The following is a 23,941-nucleotide window of genomic DNA, read 5'->3' on the forward strand; positions in this document are numbered from 1 at the left end:
GGTGCTTGGGGAGAAGCGTTTCACAAATAAGGTTAATTATCACATATGTCAGTAAGCAGAGTTCAGTTTAGGAAAAAAAAACCCAGCAGAGTGAACAAGGACCGTGGTAAAAGGTACAATTAAAATAAACTGAAGAGGAGCAATACTAGCAAGAGTGTGAAGTTTCTCTGCTTTTAAAATGTCTTCCCGAAAGTGGCAGCTTTACAAGCTGAAGTGAAATTAATCTTTAAACATGCACTCCACTGTTATCGGAAGACTAATGCCTCAGGACCATAATAGGACATCTCTTCATATCTGAGGCATAACTTAAATAATCTTTCCCTAGCATTGCTCACATTTTCTTTCTCCTTTCCATTTTTTTTTGGTCAACAGTGTTCAACCAGGACTTTTTCTTGTCCGTCCGTGCAGTCTCCCACAGATCTGCCTACTCTAGCAAGCAAAACAGAATGCTCCATGAGATGAGGTTACTAAAGGCTGCTGAGTTAGGTTTACCCATCATTTCACAGATTTAGGCGGTCTCTTACATGCTGCAACTACCTAAAGTGTTCATTTGTGGTCATCTGGAGTCACGGCCCCTGCAGTTCCACAGCTGGGATTTTAGAATCATAGAATCATAGAATGGCTTGGGCTGGAAGGGACCTTAAAGATCATCTAACTCCAGCCCCCCTGCCATGGACAGGGATGCAGCCCACTAGACCAGGTTGCTCAGGGCCCCGTCCAACCTGGCCTTGAACACTGCCAGGGACAGGGCATGCACAGCCTCTCTGGGCAACCTGTTCCAGTGCCTCACCACCCTTTGCGTAAAGAATTTTTTCCTAACATCTAATCTAAATCTCCCCTCTTTCAGTTTGAAACTGTTCCCCCTTGTCCTATCGCTATCTGCCCTTATAAAGAGTCTCTGCCCCTGTGTTATATAAGCCCCCTTTAAGTATTGGAAGGCCACTATAAGGTCTCCCTGGAACCTTCTTTCCTCCAGGCTGATTTTGCTGGAGAAGATTTTGCTGGAGCTCATAAGTGTGTAACTGTACTCGAGAGTGCTACCTATTCAGCCCTTGCTCTTTGCTTTGGGGATATGAGCTCGTGACTACTATTGTTGACTACTTTCCTCGTTGACAAGAGATGGAGGCAGACAGTCTTCCATTAGTTTGTAACTTTTATAGTAAAAGTATGGTATGTGGCACTTCTTTAGAAGAAAAAAATAGTTTTGTATGAGTTTTCTTAAATTGTGACATCGTGACAATCAGGTGAACATATGGTCTTGCACTACTGAAATTGTTATTTTTTTAAATATTAATAAGACGAGATGACCTTTAAAGGTCCCTTCCAACCCAAACTATTCTATGATTTTATACTGATGGTGTCACTTCCCTGACTGCAGACAGCCTGAAACTGTAGCTCCACGAAGTATGAACTGCCCAGTTATTCCAAATTAGATATCTGAGGTTTACTGCCTTTATTTCAAGATTGCCTGATCCCAGTAGCGTTAAGCCTTACAAGTAGTAAAGCGCTATTAAATGGGATTAAATGTACCTCACTGGAACTCCATGTAGTTGTATCATGTGTTTTGCTTTTTTTCTTTTTTTCTCTAAAGGTCAAGATATGCTATGTAATGCTATGTCATTATTGCTATGTCATTATTGTGCTATGTCATTGTTGTGTGTACTATTCAGAAGAGGGTAACTACTTCAGAGAAAGGTTCTGAGCTGCGCTGTCAGATACTTTAAAGGACTTGAATTTCAAACTGGGGTTGGAGAACACAGGGGAAAATTTTCCTCAGCTGTATTTTTTACAGTTAATTACTCTTGTAGGTAGAAGTTCATCATCGGAATCATGAGGCTTACATCAGTGTTGTCTAGCTGTGAGCCATAGTTGTATGCATAGTTTTGCAAAGGCAAGAAGGGTTGGATGTAGAGAATGATAGATGATGGTGTAGTAAATCAGTGCTGCTGCAGAGTTTATGGGCTGTTGCTGCAGCACCAAGAGCTCATGCCGTTGAACTTTGACATTTCAACTCTGGAATTTGCTGATGAAGAATGGACTGCTGCAGAGCTAATCAATTAATGGTTGATCTCCCTGTCTTTTTGATACATTGTACTCAGATGTTAGTGTCTTTTAAAGCTGTTGTTTAATTTCAGACGTTGATATTTATTAGAAGGGAACCTAAATCAAGATCAGCTGTCTGAACACTTGAGTTCTTCAAATTCTAAAGAAAAACTGTAACTCAGGCCAGTTTCTAAGCCTTACACTTATTTGCGCTAATCTCTTTAGTGTGTTTTTCTCTTAGGTGTGAAGTGGTTTTATAAACATGAATCCATTAGCTGTAAATTACCACTCTACTAAATCAGATTGCATGTCTCCATGATAGATTGTGGCTTTACTCAGAGGAGCAATACAAATGTAATTTTGTGTCTAGTATATAGATGTACTTTCCTGTTGCCTAATTTAATAATTTTTATCCATACTCAAGTTTATGTGACAAAATGCTCATACAGAAATGGATTTTTATTAAGCTATGCACACATCTATGTGATACTTACAAATATTAAAATTATTGGCCTAAATCTGAAGCTATTCTAAGTCCTGGTCAGAGAATGAGAAAAGAAACAGTCCTTTGAAGAGGTTCCTGTGCTTTTCTTGTTTATGAGGCACCCAAAGGAAAGCTGTTCACCACTGTTCACCGCTCAGCGTAAGCTGAACAGCCTTGAAACCCTAGACAACAGGCCACTGCAACGTGTCCTTTACTGCTGTGGAGATCACAACAGATTATAACAGAAGCTGTTGGAATCTGCTATGGGCAATGCAAACAGCTACAGGTATGGGAGTACTTTTACTAAATCTTTCTGCCCAGTGTAAAGGATTCAAAAGACAAGCTAGTACCTCTCCTCAGTTCTACCTGTGGTTCAAGAAAACCTTTGAGTCAGACAGCTGTATACAATTATATATATGATTAGGTATGTACATTCTTTTATATATAAAAATGTATATAAGAGGGGTAAATTATAGACCTTACAGTATCCTGTCTCCAGCAGGGGCCAAAAGCAATGTCTAGAAAAGAATATGAGACTAGTGAAGACAAGAAGCCATTCTTTCCCAGCTTCCCGCAGTTTACTGCTCAGAGACTTCAGAAACTTTGCATTTCATACCAGCAGTGGATTTCTGTTCACTGAATTTGTCTAGTTGCCCCTTGAACCTATTGTTAACTTTTAGCACCTGTAGCATTGTGCGGCAGGTTCTGCATACTAACTGCACAGGATAAAGGATCACCTCCTTTTGCATGTTTTGGACCAGTTATCTGCTAATTTACTTACTGCTCTGTTTTCTTCAGTTTCCTTTGTAGGGAAGAGTTACAGGCTCTGTACTTGCTCTTGGGAAAAAAAAGGGAGGACAGGCAGTGTAAGTCATCAGCTCTCCCTCCAAGTGCTATTTAAAAACATGCCTATGTGTGGTCAAAATCAAAGAAGACATGACAGAAGGAAAATACACACTACAGAAGCGCAATGGGGCATTGCCAGATAGTTTTAAACATGTTGTTCTGTCAGTTCATTAGCATATGCTCTCTAGAGGGAAGGTGTGTATGTATGTATGTATATATGTGTGTAACTGGGGCTTTGCTCTCTCTAGGCTCCCGACCATTCTCTTGGATTCTCAGTAGCAGAAGTTCTGTAGCTGCCTTATGGTGACTGAGAGATTTGAGCAAGAGAGCTGTGCATGAGCAGACCTGGGGGCAGGGAATCAGATAAGGGGACCACAAGCATATACATTTATGGACTGGAGACAATGAACAGATAGTAAAGCATTAAATGCTCAGAAAATATCTTGTCCCATCTGGACCCATAGGTTTCAACCTGTCTTCTGTTTAGTATTCACTAAAACTAGAGATGTAGTTGCTTTCAGGATTTAATGCAGATCAGCTGAAGAACCACTATTACTGATTTAAATATGAATAATATGTCCAGGTTCTGTTTATGCGGTTGTGACATGGGCCACCACAACACAGAGCTTGATAGAGAAAATCCACATGAAATGATATTGTCTATACTGCTTTTCACCTGTCTTCTAGATCATCTAGCTATTCACTTGATGAGTGAATACAAAATGTTGATTGAAAAAAACCCCTATATTTTGCATCATACCCTGTTGTTCCAACTAATAGAGCTCACAATATAAATATAACATGAAGCAAAACAGGGTGGTGCAATGGACAGGGTGAGAGGACAAGCAAACAACGAAGTCGTACTAAGCAACTTGGTAGACAGTAGTCTTTGTGGCACAAACCGGTTTTACTGTAGATGTTTGTTAAGTAGCATTAGTGAATAGATTTACGTACACTTCGGGGTGACTTTAACAACCACTGTCACCATGAGAATCCAGTCTCCCTCTCTCTTCACTCCCTGCCACTGATTCCTGTCCTCACACTGCCTCCTACCATAGGCCAGCACAAGGGTTTGCATCTGTATGATAAACTGGGTCGGAGAACTGGGCTTAGAGTAAGCTTTTTTTTTTTTTCCCAGAAATGTTAATTTTCATTTAGATAACCTCCTTGATTGAGGTCAACCTGGAGATGCCCCAGTACTTATGTCAGAATAACAAACGGCATGGTGCGAGAGTAGCAACGAGCAGCCAAAGCGGAGCAGAGGGTTGGGAGTACTTCTGCAAGAATGTACATGAAACAACGTCCTGACCTAATTTACTAAGCAGTTAGCAAAGCCACTGCACCATATAAATTATGACAGTATAGGAATTAATCTGTTTAGTTGAATATAAACCAATTTTAATCCTTTTGAAGCTAAAAAAAATTGTATTTGTCCTCCCATCTCTATGGGATCAACATTTTGTGTCACCAGATCGGATCTGGAGAGATGAAACACTGAACCTTGTCTGTAATTTATAGTTTGAAAGACAATTTCACTTCAGGAATCACAGAGTTTCCAACAGGGGAGTACCAAGATCAAGTTGCTTGTGTATAATAGAACTTTGCTTTGTTTGTATCCAGTTTTAGTATCGGTACAAGTATCCACGCTCTATTTTAAGTGCTTTTATTTATAACCAGTGGGACACAGCACTAAAGCACATACTGCACGGTAGCATAACATTCCAGAGATCTATGTGAGAAGTGGCTTTTGCTTTTATTTGAACTACATGTCACTTTGTTCCTAAGGAACTCTGAGAAAATAACAAGGGCTATCTTGTTGACATCTGCTGCTTCATTACTAATGTAATAATGTTTATAGAGGCATGTTTGTCATAGACAGCTAGCTGTATTTGTGTTACAGTCATTATATTAATTGTGATCATTCTAACTAGACGATGGTTTCACTTCATTTTAAAAACCATGACCTGTTAGCTTTATGGAATCATAGAATCGTTAAGGTTGGAAAAGACCCTTAAGATCATCAAGTCCAACCATTAACCTAACACTGCCAAATCCATCACTATACCATGTCCTCGAGCACCACGTCTACCCGTCCTTTAAATACCTCCAGGGATGGAGACTCAACCACTTCCTTGGGCAGCCTGTTCTAATGCTTGACCACCCTTTTGGTGAAGAAGTTTTTCCTAATGTCTAACCTAAACTTCCCCTGGTGCAGCTTGAGGCCGTTTCCTCTTGTCCTGTCACTTGTTACTAGGGAGAAGAGACCGACCCCCGCCTGGCTACAACCTCCTTTCAGGTAGTTGTACAGAGCAATTCAGTGATTTAGTCTACAATTCATCAAGAATAGTCTTATGATAGCAATAATGAAAGAACAGTAATAGAAAGAAGTGACATTAGGAGAGTTATGGAAATTTCAGTGGTGGATCTACTATGAACTAGATAGACCGTTCCAGTGGGCTCGTACCTACGTAAACAAATGGATCCTAAATTGCCATCTCGGATAAAGTCAGACCTTGAATTTTTAGATTGCTAACTACAGTAGCTTATTAACACAGAAACCTCAGTGATAATAGAAAGGAGAAGCTTGCTTGAGGCAGCCAGTCACCTAGCAATTGTTATCTACAGTAGTCTTCGTGGTAGCAGCAACTACTGATAGTCATCTCATAACGAGGTGAGTAATGAAAGCCAGTAACTCACCAGAGATGGTGAGCACAGCAGACTGCTTGCATAGCACATGTACTATACAGTATTAATAGCTCTATAAAAGACATGGCTTGAACTGGTCAGGAAGCACTTGACCAGAAGACTGAATTTCCGAAAGGGGAAATAGTTTCCAGCACTAACAGAAGGAACCTCAAAAAGAACCATCAACTGCAGTAACAAAGTTAGACACTGCCTGGTAACTGAGGAGTGAACAAAGCACAGGACATTCAATTTTGCAAAACATGCAAGCTCAGATAGAACCTATACAAATTATTTAAGCCCCAGCTCCAAAGGCATATCGATACCTCGGGAATTGCAGAATGAGTTCCTTCATCTCAAAATGGCTGTTCATAAGACTGTAGGAATAGATACAGAATTTAGCATATCCTTTGGAATATGCTGGAAGTGGGATATCTCTATAAACACATGGCAATGAAGGTTGTGATGTACTTTAGGTATTCCATATAAGAAACACAAATTAGTAAAGTAGCCAGCTGTTAAATTTATGCTAAAGTCATATGTTGTATTTTATTTGCTTCTAACTTTGCTTTTTTTCCAGTCTTGTAGCTAAAATGCTAGCTTTAATTTGAATTATTAAGACTTTTTGATCTTTGTTTTACTGTTGCTGAAACCAATAAACTTTGGACGGTCTGTCTCCAGAGCGGTAGAGGATGTAACAAAAGTATGCAGCGGGCACCAGAAGGTACTTCCTGGAAAACGTGTAAGGAATGTGGACCTATAAATTTTCCATTGAGAAGCTGGGTATAGAGGGAAATACTGGTGTTATCAAGTGCCAAGCTTAGTAAGGAGTTCCCTCTGGTGGGCGCACACCGGTATTCTTTGCCACCTTCTGCAAGAAACCAGGGAAAAAAACGCTTCCTGGCTTTAAACAACCTCAGAGTAGCACATTGATCAAATAAGCTGTGAAACTAGGCAATTACACTTAAATTAAAATGTATTTTAAAGAGTGAATGCATTCAGCATTTTTTTACAATTGAGGAAAAATATTTTAGTGGGTATGTATTAGATGTAAAGGAACTAGTATTGCGGACATAGCTAGACACCATTCTGAGTAAGATCAAGTACTTGAAAATGGCAATTCAGGTTTTCAATAATGACCCTAAAATTAGGCTTCAAAGCTTATATTTAAGGCTTATTGTCAAAAGTTTTCAGCAGCCAGCATGAAATGATGCATGTGCTCAGGTACAACAGGATCTTCAGACCTACAAAACCCGATTCCATAGTAGTCATCTAAAGCTTAAAATTACACTAACCCCAAAGAAAAGGATGATAAAAATAAAAAGCTGTCTTTTGCCCCCTCATACTAAGCAGTCTCAACCCATTTCTTAGTGTCATCTGTCCTGCCTTACCATCCTATGCTGTTTAATCTGCTCTGTTTTCTTTGCCTTGCAAGTATGGTATAAAACAGGTTCTGGGCTCTCTTCTCTCCTTTTTCATTCTTAGGAAAGAATTTAAATCCCATTTCTCTGTTTAAAAGCTTCAAGCAACCTTTTACTTGTTGTTTCTGATAAATCTCCTTTAAACAGACTCAGTTACAGTTTTCCAAGTTACCTTTTTGCCTTGGACCATTTTTCTCCAGACACTGTTTTCTTAATCATTTCCCTAAACTTCTCTATTTACTCGTCATTCCCATGTCAGTGGTGGGCAGCTGCTTCATCAATAGTAAGTCACCAGCTTTATTGCTGGAATGAAAGAGCAGGGTAGAAAGTGGGGAGAATGACAAATGAAATGAGGAGCCTGGGAAATGGTCATTTGCCCTACGTTGTGTGCTTTCCCTCCATCAGCCATTAAATAGCCACTGAACTACTTTCCACGGGAGAGAGAAAAATCTTTTGCTGTTCCCTGAAGGAAATGTTTGTTGGACCCTTCCAGGTTCACATCAACAGATGTGAACTTTTCGCCAAGCTGTGGACAAGGAAATACTCTCTAAAATTAAATTGGTTTTATCTGCTTCTGTACAAAAGCATTTGCACAACATAATAAGTCAGCTTGGAGAAAACACTTCTCAGCAGTATGTAAACAAAAAGCTATGACAGTTCAGGTCGCAGAAGTGCCTCCAGGGCAGTCCCAGAAGACACATCAGTTTCAACCATAATTTCAAATAACAGTCTTAAAGATGACATATTTCATACTTGGTGTTAGATGTATGTCTTCTGATAAAAAAAAAAAAAAAAACCACACACAAGTAGAAATACTCTTATTTGTACCTTTCAAGTGCTGCAAAATGAAATATTTAAGGGATGTTCATTATGGGCTTTCCTCACTTCTAATGCTGTCATTGATTATTTGGAAATTTTATTGTAAATGTCCACAGCTGGTTTTAGCTTGTTAGTTACAGCACTTCAGCTCTAGCCCACTTATGTTTTAGCACCAGCTTCTAAGGGTTATGGAGGAACTGTGTGCCTTTATACTGAAGTGGATGTTATTAAGACGCGTTTCCCATTATCATGAAATAGATCAAGGAATGATCAAAAATCATTCCAGTTAGAAAACACCAGCAAAAGAAGCCATCTTGCTACCTGTGAAAGATAAACATCTCTCTGACACTCTATGGGTGGTGGCCCCACAAGCTCCCCCAGCCGCGCTGTGCTGAGCTCAGACCTGGGGACAGTAATAACCAGCGCCTGGACTCAGTGTCCAGGCCTGTGAAATGAGTCTTTATCAACACTCAACACTTTGCATACCTTCAGTTTGTACAGGCTCTAACTTCGACAATCAGATTCAAGCCAGGGAGTTGTCATGGCCTGTAGTTTGTTACTAATTTCCTGAAAGAGACGTATCTTGTGAGAGCTGCATGCACATGCTTTGTAGCAGTACGGGATGTGGGACTGTCATCGGCTTTAGTGACTGATGATGGAGAACTGCAGAAGAAGCCTGAGTACTGAAGAACATGGTCTGAGGGGTTTGTCTTCTCTCGTGAGACAGATATGTCCCTGTTAATAATTTGCAGCATCAAAGTGTAGACAATAAAGCTAGGAGAGACATGGACATCTTAGCCAATTCCTCTCCACCAAGCAAGGTCAGCTGTCCCATAACCATTCCTACCATGTGTTTATCTCAACTGTTCTTCAAGATCTCTGGTGATGGAAAATCCAATTTTTTTTCAGATATTTGCTTCCAGACATTCACTGTATTTACATTGAGAATTTTAATCTAATCTTCCTTTCTACAACCTATCGCTTTCTGTGCTATAGCATGGCATCGCATACAGGTTCAGACCATGTGTCTGTCTAAGCTCACATCCTGTCTCTGATTGGACTAAGTATATATTATTTAATTTTATACACATTACTATGTATTTTATATATATCTCAATATATAATTTTATAAAATATGTCATGCAAATTATATATATTATTATGTTATATATTACGTATTTTGTTATCTTATATACATATATGATAAAGAAGAGTAGAAGAATAGAACATCCAAATGATCCTTTTGCCTCTGAAATATTTTCTCACCATCAAGTTTTAGGGACTTCGGAGCTACAGGTTGCCTACCAATCCCAGACCTGAATAGAAACAAATTATTCCTTTCCTTTTACAAAATTGCTTTGAACACTGTCTGTCTTCCTTCAGTCTTCCCTAGATTACCAAAACCTACTTGTGCTTTATTTCATGTCTTCCAGACCTTTGATTAGCTCTCTAGACTAATGGCAGTCGGTCTGTATTGTTCTCGAAGTGCAGGGCTTGTGTCACCACAAGTTTGTGGCACACCAATATTATTTCGTACCTATCCCTATTCCAAACTAACCTAGGCCATTCCCATCTTTTAATGTGTGCTTTCTTATTCTTACTTAGGTGCAAAACTTTTTACGTCTTGTTTTCAAATTGCGTAGTGTTTATTTCAGATCACTTCTTGTCAGACCCATTCAAAATCCTAACCTTGCTTTCCTCCTGCTTTCAATCCCTCCTTGACTAAGTTCCTATGCAACTGTAAAACATGGAGTTTCTCTTCCGTCATCCATCACGTGTAATGAATATATTAAGTCATACCAGATCTAAGTCAGATTCTCTGAGCTGCTTGTCTTTATAACTTTGGATTGATAACTACAGGTTTCCAACCAACTGTGCTTCCTCTTCGTAATTTCATTCAGCCTCTTTCTCTAGTTTGCTTGTTAGAATATCGTGTGTGGCGGCAGCAGTAGCCTTACTGAAGACCTGTAACATATATATGGGTCCTGCCTGGTTCACACGGCTTCTTATTCTGTCACAGAAGGAAATTAGATTGTTTCAAGATAATTTATTCTTGGGTGTTTGGTGTTGATGGTCTTATTTGGTGTTACTTCTTATCTGATCTCCTAGCTAATTACTAATTATTGACAGTTTACCAACAGCATGTGAGAATTAATTTTTACAATTATTGATTTAGTTTACATTGGCTTTTTTCTTTTTTTTAAAAAAGGTCCATGGCTGTTCAAGTTTCCTGGAAGCTCACCCACAGAGATGATTCAGAAGTGATTACTAATGGTTTCAACATTGTTTCAGCCAGTTACTTGAGTTTCAACAAGCAGTGGATACTATTCTCATGCTTAGTAACTGGCCATTTTTCAAAATTCTTGAACTTCAGGAGATTGAGGAGCTTGTGATTAAGCCAGTGTGGCGACATAATTCTACTTTCTCCATTTACTTTGCTCTGAGAGTATTCATCTTTATGACTTTAGTATTTTTCTTTAGGATGCCGGCAGCAGTCTCAACCGCCTTTTTTCCTTGCCGTTCTTCCAGCCTGTAGATTTGTATTGCTGGCAGTATATATGAATACATGTTTATTTTCTCTTCATGAGAACTACAGGCATTATGTCTGGTTTTGCATTCATATACACAAGTAAGGGACTTCAGTGTGGTGTCTCTTAATAAAGCATGGTCATGAAGACAGAAGCATAATTGGATTTTGTGAGTTTATATGTTCTAACTTCCTAAGAAGTTGTATAGTCTTCCTCCAGAGGTAACAAATTTTTGAAGGTAAGCCAAACCACAAGTTTAAATGAGTTAACAGGGTACTCTTACACAGTAAATTTAGGGTATAATAAACTCTTTTACATGAGTAAAGGAAAAAGAGGAGGAGGCTATCCTGTCACTATGCAAGCTTGTTCAGCCTGTAGCAGCTATTGCAGACTCTCCTAAAAAGCTTTTTACTTTGTATTATAATGCTGTGGATGCTCACAATTGTTTCCCACTCCCAAACTTTCCCAGCTCCACAACTCTTCATAGTGAAAGTTGAGTTGAGGGTTGAAATTCGATCTTCCGTCACAGTTCTTTCAGGTCATAAATCAGAGACTTACTGTCTGACACCTGATTAAGGAAGGTCAGCAAAGGCAGAAGACTTCTCTCTGGCTCACAGGGGAATCTGTAATGCCTAAACGATTTCTTGGATGTAAATGCATCAGAGAGATAGCCAAAGATGTACATTTTAACACAAAATGGTTGCTAATCGTTTCACTACAAACACTGACACATGGGATTACTGTATAGTTCAGGAAGGTGTTCTTGGGCGGGTTTTTGTTCTGTGGCAGGTTTAACTGCATGGACATAGCAGGAAATGAGATGAGCTTGATTTAGCTCAGCAAAATGAAGGTTGAGAGGGGATATGATTGCTATTTGTTTGTGTGTTGCAGGTAACCATTGTCAGGGGAAAGTGCTACTTAATTTGAAATAGAATTCTGATTCCTAAACAAAAACAGATAGGTATAAATTGGCCATTATTAAAATTAGGCTGAAAATTAGCTGAATGCTTCTAACTGCTGGAACAATCAAATTCTGGATTAGTCTTTCAGTGGGATTAGTGAGAGAAAAAACAATTCCAGTAAGACAGGAATTTCCTTTAAGACAGAGCCTGATATTTTAATGGGAATTATTTGAGGTGGTATCTGTACTTGTAAGGGATTTGACTCCATCGTCCTTCTGTGGTCTGTGTGCCTACTAAATTATGTCCATTAAAGGAGGCCTTAATCTCACCTAATCAGCTAGGATTCTTTTTTAAACAATGGAAAAATGTAGGTGCTCCACATGAAAATTTATGATACCCTAAAATAAATATTAAAGGTAGACAGGAGAATTGTCTCTTCTTTATCTACAGAGTAGATCAAGATGACTAATTTATACTAGAATCCTACTGTTTCTATAGTAGAAGTGAGATGAGTGGAATATCACCCTATATAATTCACAAAATCGACCTTACGTGCTTAAAGTGGAAAATACAGTAGAGACTGTGTGACCCCTGCTGCTCTCTTGCATTTAATTTCTTATTTTGTAGAACTCCTTCCTGTAATGTAGTATCCAAAATGACAGCATTCCAGGCTTGGTCATGCTGGCTCGTAGTAATAAATAGTAATAAGTACAGTCATTTAGACTGCATTTCCCCCAAAGTGCATTAATAATCTGTTGCAAAAAACAGTTATTCAGTAGTCTGGGAAGGCTGAGGTTTCAAGTGGCTTTAAGACTTATGTGGCCAGAATCTGTGACAATAGGTGCTAGCGTGGGCATCTTTTTGATAAAAAATGGACTGGAAAGACCTTAATAAAGGTGAAATAAATGTAAGAACATCAGAACATAACAGGACTGAACATGCTCTTCTGGATCATCAAATTACTTTCCCTGCTCTTGGAGGCAATCAAATATCTTCTATTCTTCTTAACAAACTCCTGAATTAATATTTACTGTGTGTATCTAATTAAGCAGAAATAATAAAGTAGAATAATTTGCCTTTTCTGTTACAATTAAACATATTTGCAGTCTTGTGCTGCAGGAACCGGTTTTAATTGTAGACCCTTAACTTTAATTAACTGTAATTGCATATGAGCAAAGCAGGAAATTTATTTCATACATATAAAATACATTGATGCAGGCACAATGGATTACACGGAGATTCTAGAGCTCTGCATCACACATGCTACAGTCCAGCAAACAATGCAAAAATCTTCTATTTCATTCTGTAATAAGCTCTATTCTAGAAGATGAGTTAGTGTCTAGGGAATGCATATACTTAATCTCCCATTTAAGCAATGATTTTCTTCTAAATAGAGGCAAGGAAAGAGGAAATGCTACTGGACAAACAGGCTAATTCTAAGTATTCTTCACTAGCAATGATTACTCTTTGTTTTGATAAATCATACTGAATGTATTGCTGGAATAGAAATATAATTGTTTTCTATTATTTGAAAAATGAAAGAGAAATTGTTTAATGAACTGGAGGTTTTGGCTGGTTAACTGAAGTTCAGTTGACATCTCAGGAAAAAATAATGACTGTGATCCTGTTGAAGGGTTGTTTCACTTTATAAGGATCAAATGCTAGCAAAATAATTTTATACTGGATTAGTTTTGCAGGGCAGATAAAGATATATATTTTCAATCAATGATACTGTTATTCTCAGTTTAGATAAGATCTGAATGTACACTGAATGCATCTTTATTTTTTTGAAGGAGTTTTAAAAAATTATTATATTTTTATGGGCTGAATTTATTGTGTGTTAATTAACTTCATTATAAATTATTTAAATGATTGCTGTACACATCATGAAGAAAGAAGCAGTTCAAGACAGCTCAAGACAGTTTGCTAGCATGCTGCTCAATAGGATGATTTCTGCATTTCAGATTATTGTGCTACTGCAATTCAGTGATTAGTTTATTCAAAACTGCGAAGCCAATGGGGAGCTAAGAAAGTTGGGAAAACCTGTTTCCTATGAGTAAAAATTCCTGCAGTTGCTATGCACCTTAAAAGGTGATAGAGAACAGCCTTGCAATGACATCTGCCAGCTCCCTCTGTACCCTTGGATGCAAGGTTTCAGGATTGTGGGTCCAGTTGGCTTAATTGTAGCCCAGGTCAGTCTTCCTTGAATGTAGGTGATGCTTCACTCTGCTACTTGGCCGGGGACCTCTGAGGTCTGCAGAAAGACCTTACTGGTGAAAACTGAGGCAAAGAAGGTATTGAGTACCTCAGTCTCACCTATGTCCTTGGTCACTGGGTCCACCAGTCTGTTGGACAGTGGGTCCACATGAATTTCCTTAGCCTTCCTTTTGCTTCTAGTGTATTTTCAGAAGACATTTTTGCTGGTCTTCACATCCTTTACTACTTTTAACTCCAGCTGAACTTTAACTTTCCTAACTCCATCTTTGCATGCGTATGTATTGTATCAACATTTCTGCCAAAAGTGAGAATCAGAAGGATAAGGATAAGCAGTAGAGATGGGTTATTATCATGAGTTGAGCAGGTGTGGGGAATTTAGGCTATTTATCTTAGGCTAACAGAAACATAACATACCTAATGCTAACCATCCTATACGTGGTAGATAATCTACAAAGAGATGGAGTTCCTGCTCTGAATCCTGGTCTCATGGTGTCTGTTTGCCTTTACTGACTGTAGGAGTTGGAGAGATTAACCTCATTAAACTGAACTCAGTCTTTGCGAACACTTCCCTTGCTATGTAGGAGATGCAGCATGCCTTTTTGGATAGGAGATATTAGCAGGAGGAGCTTTCATGTACACAGTCACAGCCCACATGGAAGGAATGGGAGAGAAACTGGTTGAGTAAGGATTGAGGGAGATAGAACCATGATACCAGTTGGAGCAAAGCAACAAATGTTTCTTAAAACATGGTGGTTTGGGTCTTTAGAATGAATTGAGGTGAAATAAGGTAGAGGAAGCATAGATGCTCTGGGGATTTCTAAGGTGAGAGATACTACAGTGACTTTTGTTAGAAGATGGTCATCACATCTTAACGCCTGACGAGTCCATGGAGAGGGAAATTGCAGTAGCCACGATGAGAGTTAGTAGAAGCACAGGCAGTAGAAGTGGAGATAAGGACACTTACAGCAGCTGATATGCTGACCTCTGCTTGTGTTAATTAAAATCTCTCAAAGCTTTTCGTTTGCTAAATGTAAGAAATAGATTAAAGATCAGTACATGATAGACATCGGTTACTTTACTCATTGCCTGCTCCTGCTGCCAGTTGAGTCAGCTGCAAAACTTGTGCTGAGAAAATGTCAACACCTATAATGGCTTTTATTGAGCAGAGTAAAGAACTATGGAAGAGGCTTAATAGCTTCAGAACTCATCAGGATATAATAGAATTTTTTACTTTAATTTCATTAATTGGACTGGAAACCTGAACCTACATGATGTGTCATTAACTGCTGTAGAACATGTCCTGCTATTCCATTTCAGCTGGAGTTCTCTTACTCCATGGCAAACACTGAAAAGAAGTACCATTCGTTTGAATAATAAAACTTGCATTTTCTTATTGTGATAGTGCTTACATATGGCATAAAACAACTTAAAGAGAAACTGAGCAACTGGTACTACAAAAGAACCTGACTGTAACAGTTTATTCAAGTCAAGAGCTAAACCATACAGTGATTTCTCAGACAGAGATGGATGTTTTCACCTTTTGCTACCCTAACTTGCTTAGCCCTGTGGAATCCAAACAGCATTATAGCTTCTTCTGTAAAAGAAGTGGGAACAGGAGACACAAGTCAAATATACGTCAAATAAACAGTTGACTATATAATATCAAAGCAATCTAAATGATGGAAGCACAGTTATAGCTACATGTAACTATTACATATCATAATAAGTTTAATTATTTGATATTTTGTAATAAAGAGTTTTTCCAAATTGTTAGCAGAGAATCATTTCCTCTTCTTTCAAATAACACAAAATATTTAAATGCCAGCAGGGCAATATTTAGTGCTATGTGTAAATTCCTTTTAAAAGCGAACTTTTTTATTAGTAATAAATACAAATCTTATGAACTGTGGAACTGTAGCTCAGAAAAAAGCTATATGCTCTTGTTTTTATATTTATCCTAGTTTTCCTGTATATATGGGTTGAATCTTGTAAGCTTGCATATTCTTCTAAACTGATATCAAAAGTATTCCTTTTTAAAGTAATCACTTTAGATGTCACCTTTCTTATCTATATTTCATCTAGAAATGCTGGTTTTGACCAAGCCATGCTTTTTTCTTCCTGTTTGTTTAGGCCTGCCTCCTATGTTACTAACTTGCATTTCTACACTCAGCTATAGAATGCCAAAAGGGCAAAGCAGTATGCATCAAAGAAACAATATGATCGTTCATTAAAAGTGCAGTAGAAGAAAAGACTAGTTAAAAAACATTTATATATCTTACTGACAACTGTCTGACCCAGGTACACTTGCTTTCCAAATATCTCCTAAGAAGGAGTGGCAATTCACAATTCAGTGAACTGCCATGATATCGCATTTGTTACAAATCTTAAAAGCAGTACAGTCAAGGTTTTTGTATCCATTTTTTAATAAATTTGTTATGTTACATTAGAGAAACTTTAATTTTTATCAGTTAAGCTCTAAAACCAAACCATGTTTAATTAAATTGTACAAGATGCGTACCTACAGTACGCATTTTTGTTTTTACTTCAGCTCTAGTTCATTTCACAATAAAAATGTATTTTTTTCCAAGCCTTGCACAATTTGGATATGCAAGGGCAATGGTGGATGAAAATCAGTTCTGATCAGTTGATCAGAATCAACTAAACACTTTCTCTCAAAATTTTATGATTATTACACTGAGCTTCTTTTTTCCAGGAAGCTATAAAACTCAAGAGACATATAGCCCGATTTAAAACCCTTGACTGTAGGATTAACTTCATTGGCGTATTTAAGTCCTTTATTTTTTGAGAACTAACTCTGTTGTGGAAATTAGGGAACTTGTCTCCCTGTGGTCCTGCTATGGTCATCTCTTAAAAGTTATTCAGTGCATAAATCTTAAAACCCAGCAGGTTTTAAGATTTCCCCTTACATTCTTTTCTTTCTCGTTTTTCCCCCCTCATCTTGTCTTTAACTTCCATCTCTTTCCTGTCTCCCATCTGATTTTCAGCCTACCAATACACTCTCATATTCCATCTTTGAAGAAACTTTTCAGAACTACATTACAGCCCTTTAAGATATAACTTTTAAAACTGGGGAGTCTGGTGTCCGCTTTCTCTGCTGTGATCTCTCCTTTCTACCATTTCATCCCTGTTCCAATTTAGCACACACATTTCCAGTTAAATATTTGTACGTATATCAAAAGACTGGCTTCTATGTAGTGAATTTCAGTTTTTGGCACCAGTATTGTCACCGATGCCAGTAACATTTTCATTCTTTCAGTTTTCATGTTTTCTATGAAACCTCTCCAAAGGCTGTCTTTTCAACAAATATGAATATTTTTTCTTTTTAAATATCTGGAAAAATGCATGGAAAAATTTCAATATAGCATATTCACCTTTAAGACATTAGTGTATATCCATGCTCTCTCATATGCTTTGAACCCACAGTAACTTGAGATAGCCGTCATAGAGATCTTGAGAAGTAGAAGAGAATGGGATCTAACTTTATTCCATATTATGAAAATAGACATAGTCCAAACTAAGACTGTAAACTTGCCATTGTAGCACGGTATTAATTGTGTCTGAATATTGAACAATGTTATAGTTGATGTATTCCGCATTCCATACCTGTGATTATCTTGCAAAAAAATTGTCCTTTTAGATTTAAGGCACTGGCAATTTGAAGCATTTCCAATGCTGCAGAGGACTATATCTCTGGAACTGAGAAGGCAAGAGGCAAAAAGGAAATTCATACTAAAGTTAAATATAAACAAACTAGAAGAAATAATATCTTGTAATGTTACTTTCTGTGAAGACATTTTGAGTCACAAAGGACTGATTGTTTTGCTGTCATTTAAACACTTAAATTCATATTCATTAGTAAGTATTTAATGAATAAAATATTGCTCGTGGTTATTATTTTGTGGGAAATACTGGAAGTAGTGAAGTGTATTTGAGCATATGGATGTAAAGAATCATTAAACTACCATTCAAAAAGAAAAAAAGATGAAGTTGTAGTGAATATTATGTAGTTTAGCAGAGTAATTCTAGGAGAGAAAATGATGTGCAATTGAGTTTCTATTGAGGACTAGGATCTTAGTTGACTGAAATAAGTCATGAATTAGATTTCCTTCTTGTTAAAGAGAATGTAGCATATTTTGTAGCATTCCTCAGCAAACTTAGCTTTGATATGGTTCACTTTATGTTTTGATAATTAAATAATTATTAATTAAGCAATGAATAATTAATATAAGAGGTGAGGAATGGCTGAGGGTTTCAGTAGTAGAAGAACGAACAACATTTCAGAGCTATCACGAAGCAAGAATTGGCAGGGTTTGGTGACAAGCCACTGAGTGGAAGAGTAAATAGGGTATCAAGGTTATGAACTGTAATAATGAAAAGGATGATGGAGACGGGTGGTAACAGATGTCGTACAATGTAGTCGATAGGCTTTTATCTTGTACCAATTCAATTTATAACTGAGCATTCAATTATAGATGTCAGAAAAGCATCAGCAGGGTGAAGAGGTGAAACCAGATCCAAAATGTAAGTTAGATAGTTGCTGAAGCAGTGATGGCAATAAGAATAATAAGAGCAAGTGAAGTCAGCCTGCTTGCTTTTCTGAGGCAGAAGACAATTTAGAGAGTAGCCATGCTTGTGTTCCCTGCTGTGCTCTGCAGTCCCTCATCCCTCATCCCGCGACTGCTGACTCCTTTCACACCATGACCTGTCTTCACTCTGAGCTGTGACTTAGCACCAAAGCAGACCAAATAGAGAGCTTTGGGTGAATGGCATCCTGAGGGGATGGCTGCTTTCAGAAGGGCCACCTGAGGGCACCTAGGCTCATGTGGTGTCACTGGGACTTCTCCTACCAGCTGAGCAGATGTGCGCTATTCTCACTATATTGTGCTGTTGATACCAGCTGTCTCTGGACTTAGGCAGTCATTGCATGTCATCGCTACTCTCCAGGTCATCTTTGTATTTAAAATACATATTTAAACAACGAACTTGAGATCTGATGTTCTTTTTTTTGTTACTCGGTTGTTCCAGTGAAGTCCTTCCAATTATCTGCTAGGTCTAGCAAAGGTGTCAGAAAGTAGTACATTCATCCAGAAAAAAAGTAGTTTCGCTCTTGAAGCAATTCTCAAACGTATCTGAATGTTTTATGTTGAAAATATTCTTGTAATCAGAAAGGGAGATCTTGGCATGTAAAAATGTTATAATGCTTTTGTCTTGCCTAGATTAAAATAGGAAGCACTTTTTTCGTGAAGTGACCATACATATCAGGGGGATATGTGGGATGCCAAATGATGATGAGTAGTTTGGATAGACAAGTGCTGGAAAAACAGAGAGGGATTTCTGTGTAAACCTGAGAAAGAACCTTACCTTTAAAACTGTTATTCTATGACCTATTTAACATGATGCACAATCCAGCTTCACTAAAAATTATGCAAAAGCTGTGGAGGATGAAATAAGCAAAAAAAGTGTAGTCTTAAATTATGATTGACTAGGGCTTTTTCTTCTTGTTGAAATAAAACAAGTACATCAAAGTCAAGGTTTCTGGTCTCCCTGCTGCATTAAAAATATGTAGCAGATAAATGATTAAAATATTTCTATTAATTATTATTTAAAATGGATATGCCCTTGCATGCAACAAAACTAATAATTTCTCTATTTCCCCACAGCCGAGGCAACGAGAACAGACTAGCGCTACGACGGCAGACCATTCTCCGGGAGAAGGGGAGGAGGCAGGCCGGTCGAGGGCCAGCGTATATGTTTAATGACCACTCAACAAGTCTTTCTCTTGAAGAGGAGCGCTTTTTGGATGCAGCAGAATATGGAAATATTCCAGTGATTCGCAAAATGCTGGAAGAATGTCCCTCACTCAATGTGAACTGTGTGGACTATATGGGGCAGAACGCCTTGCAGCTGGCAGTTGCCAATGAGCACCTGGAGATCACAGAACTCCTGCTGAAGAAGGAGAACCTGTCTCGGGTTGGGGATGCCTTGCTTTTGGCTATTAGCAAAGGTTACGTTCGGATAGTGGAAGCCATCCTAAACCATCCTGCATTTGCCGAAGGCAAGAGGCTTGCATTGAGTCCTAGCCAGTCAGAGCTCCAGCACGATGACTTCTATGCATATGATGAAGATGGCACACGGTTTTCCCATGATGTTACACCAATCATTCTGGCCGCTCACTGCCATGAGTATGAGATTGTCCACACTCTGCTGAGAAAAGGAGCTCGGATCGACAGGCCACATGACTATTTCTGCAAGTGCAGTGAATGCAATCAGAAACAAAAGCATGACTCTTTCAGCCATTCTAGGTCCAGAATCAATGCCTACAAAGGTCTGGCCAGCCCTGCTTATCTGTCTTTGTCCAGTGAAGACCCTGTAATGACTGCCTTAGAGCTCAGCAATGAGTTGGCTGTGCTTGCCAACATTGAAAAAGAGTTTAAGGTGAGTAGAGGGATACCGATTCTAGCAGACACAGAATTGCAAAGTCAAATCAAAGGTCTTTCTCCCATTCCTTGAACAGCAAGAGATCAGCATCATCTTCACAAATCAGCAGGATAATGTGGGAAAATGAGTAATTGTTTAATGAACGGGAAATCTAAGTCTTTGGGAATGTCTTATTGCTCTGTGTGGATTGTAATTCATACTGCTTTTGTAGAAGGTGCCAGTGAACTCATTTTCCACTTCCTATCAGGCAGGATAGTAAGGGAGTCCCTTCAAACCCATAAGTGAAGCTGGCTTAGGACAGATGAAAGAGGAGACTGAAGTGGGACACTTTGGTCACTTACGCAAGCCAAATTGCATGGTTCTACTAAATCCTCATACAGTCTCATTATTTTCTTGTAGTTGGACTGAAGCTTTCTCAAAATGTTTTACAGTTATTTACTAAAAGGACTCTTAAGTAATGTCATTCTTGCCCTTTTTTAATGTGTTGCTTTTCTCTGGTGTTTCTACTAACCTCTTCTTCTTTTTTACTTATTCGTGCCTAGTTATATGTGAACTCTGTGAAGTTAAAGACTTTCTCAGTGTCATGTAGAATTTTTAATGTTACAGAAGTGCATGATTAAAAAGGAAAAATAGTTGAGACCCAGAAATTCAAGGCCACTTAGATCCTTGAAGCATGAATGTTCTTTGGGTTTTTTTAAATTATTTAGATACAATGTTGCAAACATACAAAAATATTTACCACAGTTTATTTGTGTTAAGACCGTAAGAATATAAGCTTTTTGTTCTCAGTAAATGCAAAGTCAGGCCTTGTGCCAACATAAGCAGTGTTAATTCTGACTTCAGTTAGCTAAAATCAGTTGGACTGGGTTTACCTTATGGGACCCTGTTGAAAGCAGATGCTAGTATATGATACTGCTGTGACAGAGCAAGATATCTAGACTTCACTAGCAGGGGATCAAACCCCCTCCAATGCAGTAAGAAAATCATTTCCAACATTGTGTTAGGAAGAGTTTGAAGTTGCCATGATCAATATTTAATGTTAATCTTCTTAGCAGCGGCACAGTTCTCAAGGCTGTGAACCTGTCTCTGCTCAGCCAACCTGAGCTGACATGCTGCAATTCTGAATTAATTACTACTGACTTGTTCGCATACGTGTACCTTTGTGGCACCAATCTGTTGTAGGAAGCTGAAATATTTCTTGGAGAGGGAATGCACGAGGACTTCTTAAAAACAGCAGCTAAACAGCTGAAATAGGAGCAGAGGATAATTTTTATTTTATAGCAATAAGACCAAATTCTGGGAAGGGCATTTCAGCTTAAAGCAGAGGATGAAAGGCTGCCCCATGAAGTCCCTGGCAGAAATCCTTAGGACCTCAGTGGACTGAGATTTCATCCAGTGCTTTCATCTACAGTTCAGAGAAGAGTATTTAAACATACTCTTGTTTCTTTCACTTTAGCAGCTGCTGAAGATGTGAACAAAAGGACTTGATTAACTTAAAGGGGGGTAAATTTAGAACAGAACAGAAAAACATTTTTCATACACCATAAATGCAGCCCGTTAAGTTCACAGCTATGTTGAGATAAATAGCATGTCTGATTTGTAGGGACTGTATAGCTCTGTTTACTGCAGTTGGAGCGACACAAGCTAAGATTATTATAAAGATAAATAAAATCATCATCTGGAACTGTCAGCAAGAAGTGTCCTTCAAATGTATGCTGCAGTACACAACTGGCGAGGTGAACCAGGAGTGCAGTGTTTGTCCCTGGTGCCACCAGGGCAGGGAATGGAACACACAGGTGAGAAAAGGTGGGCTGGTTCAAAAAGCAGGCTTCTGCAGCCTGCCCTGAAGTGCCACGAGGAGGTCCGTCCTCAGCGTGACCTGGCTCATGCCTGAGTGACTTTTGTTTTTCAGAGCAGCTCCATATTGCTGGGCATTAATCAGGCTCTGCTGGGGATGTACGTACTCTTTAGAGTAGAGTGAAGGTGAACAGGAACAATGAGGAGCAGGAGCACAAGGCAACACAGAAATTTAACCCTCCCTTAATTTAAGGTTTCACCAGGAGCAGGCGTCTGGCAACATAAGGTCTTTTGGGAAAGTTTTTGTAGGTACTAAAATCATGTGGTGGTTCTGGATAAATATTAAAGACAAGGGAGTACATTTATATGTGCATTGATGAGAGTTAACATTTACACTATTGATAAGTGATGACATTTACAATATCTAGACAGGCTGGGGGCTTGACTGAGAAATACCTGCCTTAGGTTCAGTGCAGCCAGTAGGAAGGTTGTGTGTACAAGCTGCAGGAAACGGACGCTGTCGTCTTCACTGAGCCCGGGCTTGTTTGTGCTCCTGCAAGCTCATATCCCTGCTTGCAGCAATTCATCTAAAAATTGTTGCCATTACTTTATTTCAGGAGTTTGCTACAATTATCCAGATAGTGTAGTCCTTGCGTAAAAATGTAGTTTTCATAAAAATGTTTTACATGTGTTAGTGTAATAAAAAAAAATATATTTTTAATGCATAAATTAGCTGGACATGGCAAATCTTTAGCTTTGCCTAGGGTTTGCCTGAGCCATTTGAAGTATTTAAAACCTTGCCTAAAGGAAAATAGAACTTTCTAATAATACACTGTTTTAAAAGTGACCTATTTTATAGTGCTGAGGGGGTATTGTTTCAAGGGAGCTTCCTAGTGGGGTGCCTACAGCAACCAGTGGCACAGACAATTCCCAGGTCTTCCTCAGAGGCAATGGAAAGGGTTGATGCTGAACTGTGATGCTGGTTGCTTCATGACTGTCTTATAAATTACTTCTCTCTCCTGTCTTACACCATCAGTTACGGTTAGAGATAACATTGACCATGAAACTGTGATTTACGCAAAATAGGAAATGCCATAATCAGTGGAAACCACTATTCTCTGGAATAAACATCTGTCTGCTTCAAACCTCTAGCGATGGTATCTAGCATTACATGCCTGTTACATTTGGTTGCAGGTATTGTTTTACAAGTGTTTTGGAGGATCATTCTTTATTAGGAGTAAAAATAGAAAAAGTAGATGACTTCTGAAGGAAGACTAAGTGGACAGAGGTGTCAAGCACAGTGTAGGAATATTTCTCTACCAAGCAAACAGCTAATTCAGGCTTCCTGAGTAATTCTGAGATCTTCAGGATTTTCTGAACACCATTCAATTTAGCTTTTTATGACATGGCTAAGTGTGCAGCTTTACAAGGTCTGATACTATGTAGAATAGTATAGATACTGTTTTGGGGGATTGCACTTGTATTTTCTGTCATCAAAATTGTTTGCCCACCCTAGAGCTAATTACTATGTCCATAAGGATGTAGATGATATCTGACAAATGTTGTCCTGCAGAGATGTGGCCTGGAGTTTTGAGAGGGACAGCTGTGGCCCAGTGCTGTTCAACATGGATAAGATTTGCATCTAGTACAGAGTCCACTGTAGCTATAATGGCAACACACTGTTTTATTGTTTAACGGGATGGAGTGGGAAAAGGTATTTTTAAAATAAATGTAGATATGTTA

The 23,941-nt window shown here is 38.6% G+C and overlaps 1 protein-coding gene across 1 annotated transcript in view; it reads left to right on the forward strand.

Moving 5' to 3' along the window:
- TRPC6 (transient receptor potential cation channel subfamily C member 6) overlaps positions 1–23,941 on the forward strand; it is a 113,801-nt gene that overhangs the window by 44,880 nt on the left and 44,980 nt on the right. Inside the window, exon 2 of the mRNA XM_087756789.1 lies at positions 19,624–20,398. Coding sequence (XP_087612915.1) covers positions 19,624–20,398 — 775 coding nt within the window. The remainder of the gene's footprint in view (positions 1–19,623; positions 20,399–23,941) is intronic.

The sequence above is a fragment of the Nipponia nippon genome, unplaced genomic scaffold, assembly GCF_047370975.1.
Source record: "Nipponia nippon isolate SJK-2023a ecotype South Korea unplaced genomic scaffold, ASM4737097v1 scaffold_2, whole genome shotgun sequence".
Lineage (NCBI taxonomy): Eukaryota > Metazoa > Chordata > Aves > Pelecaniformes > Threskiornithidae > Nipponia > Nipponia nippon.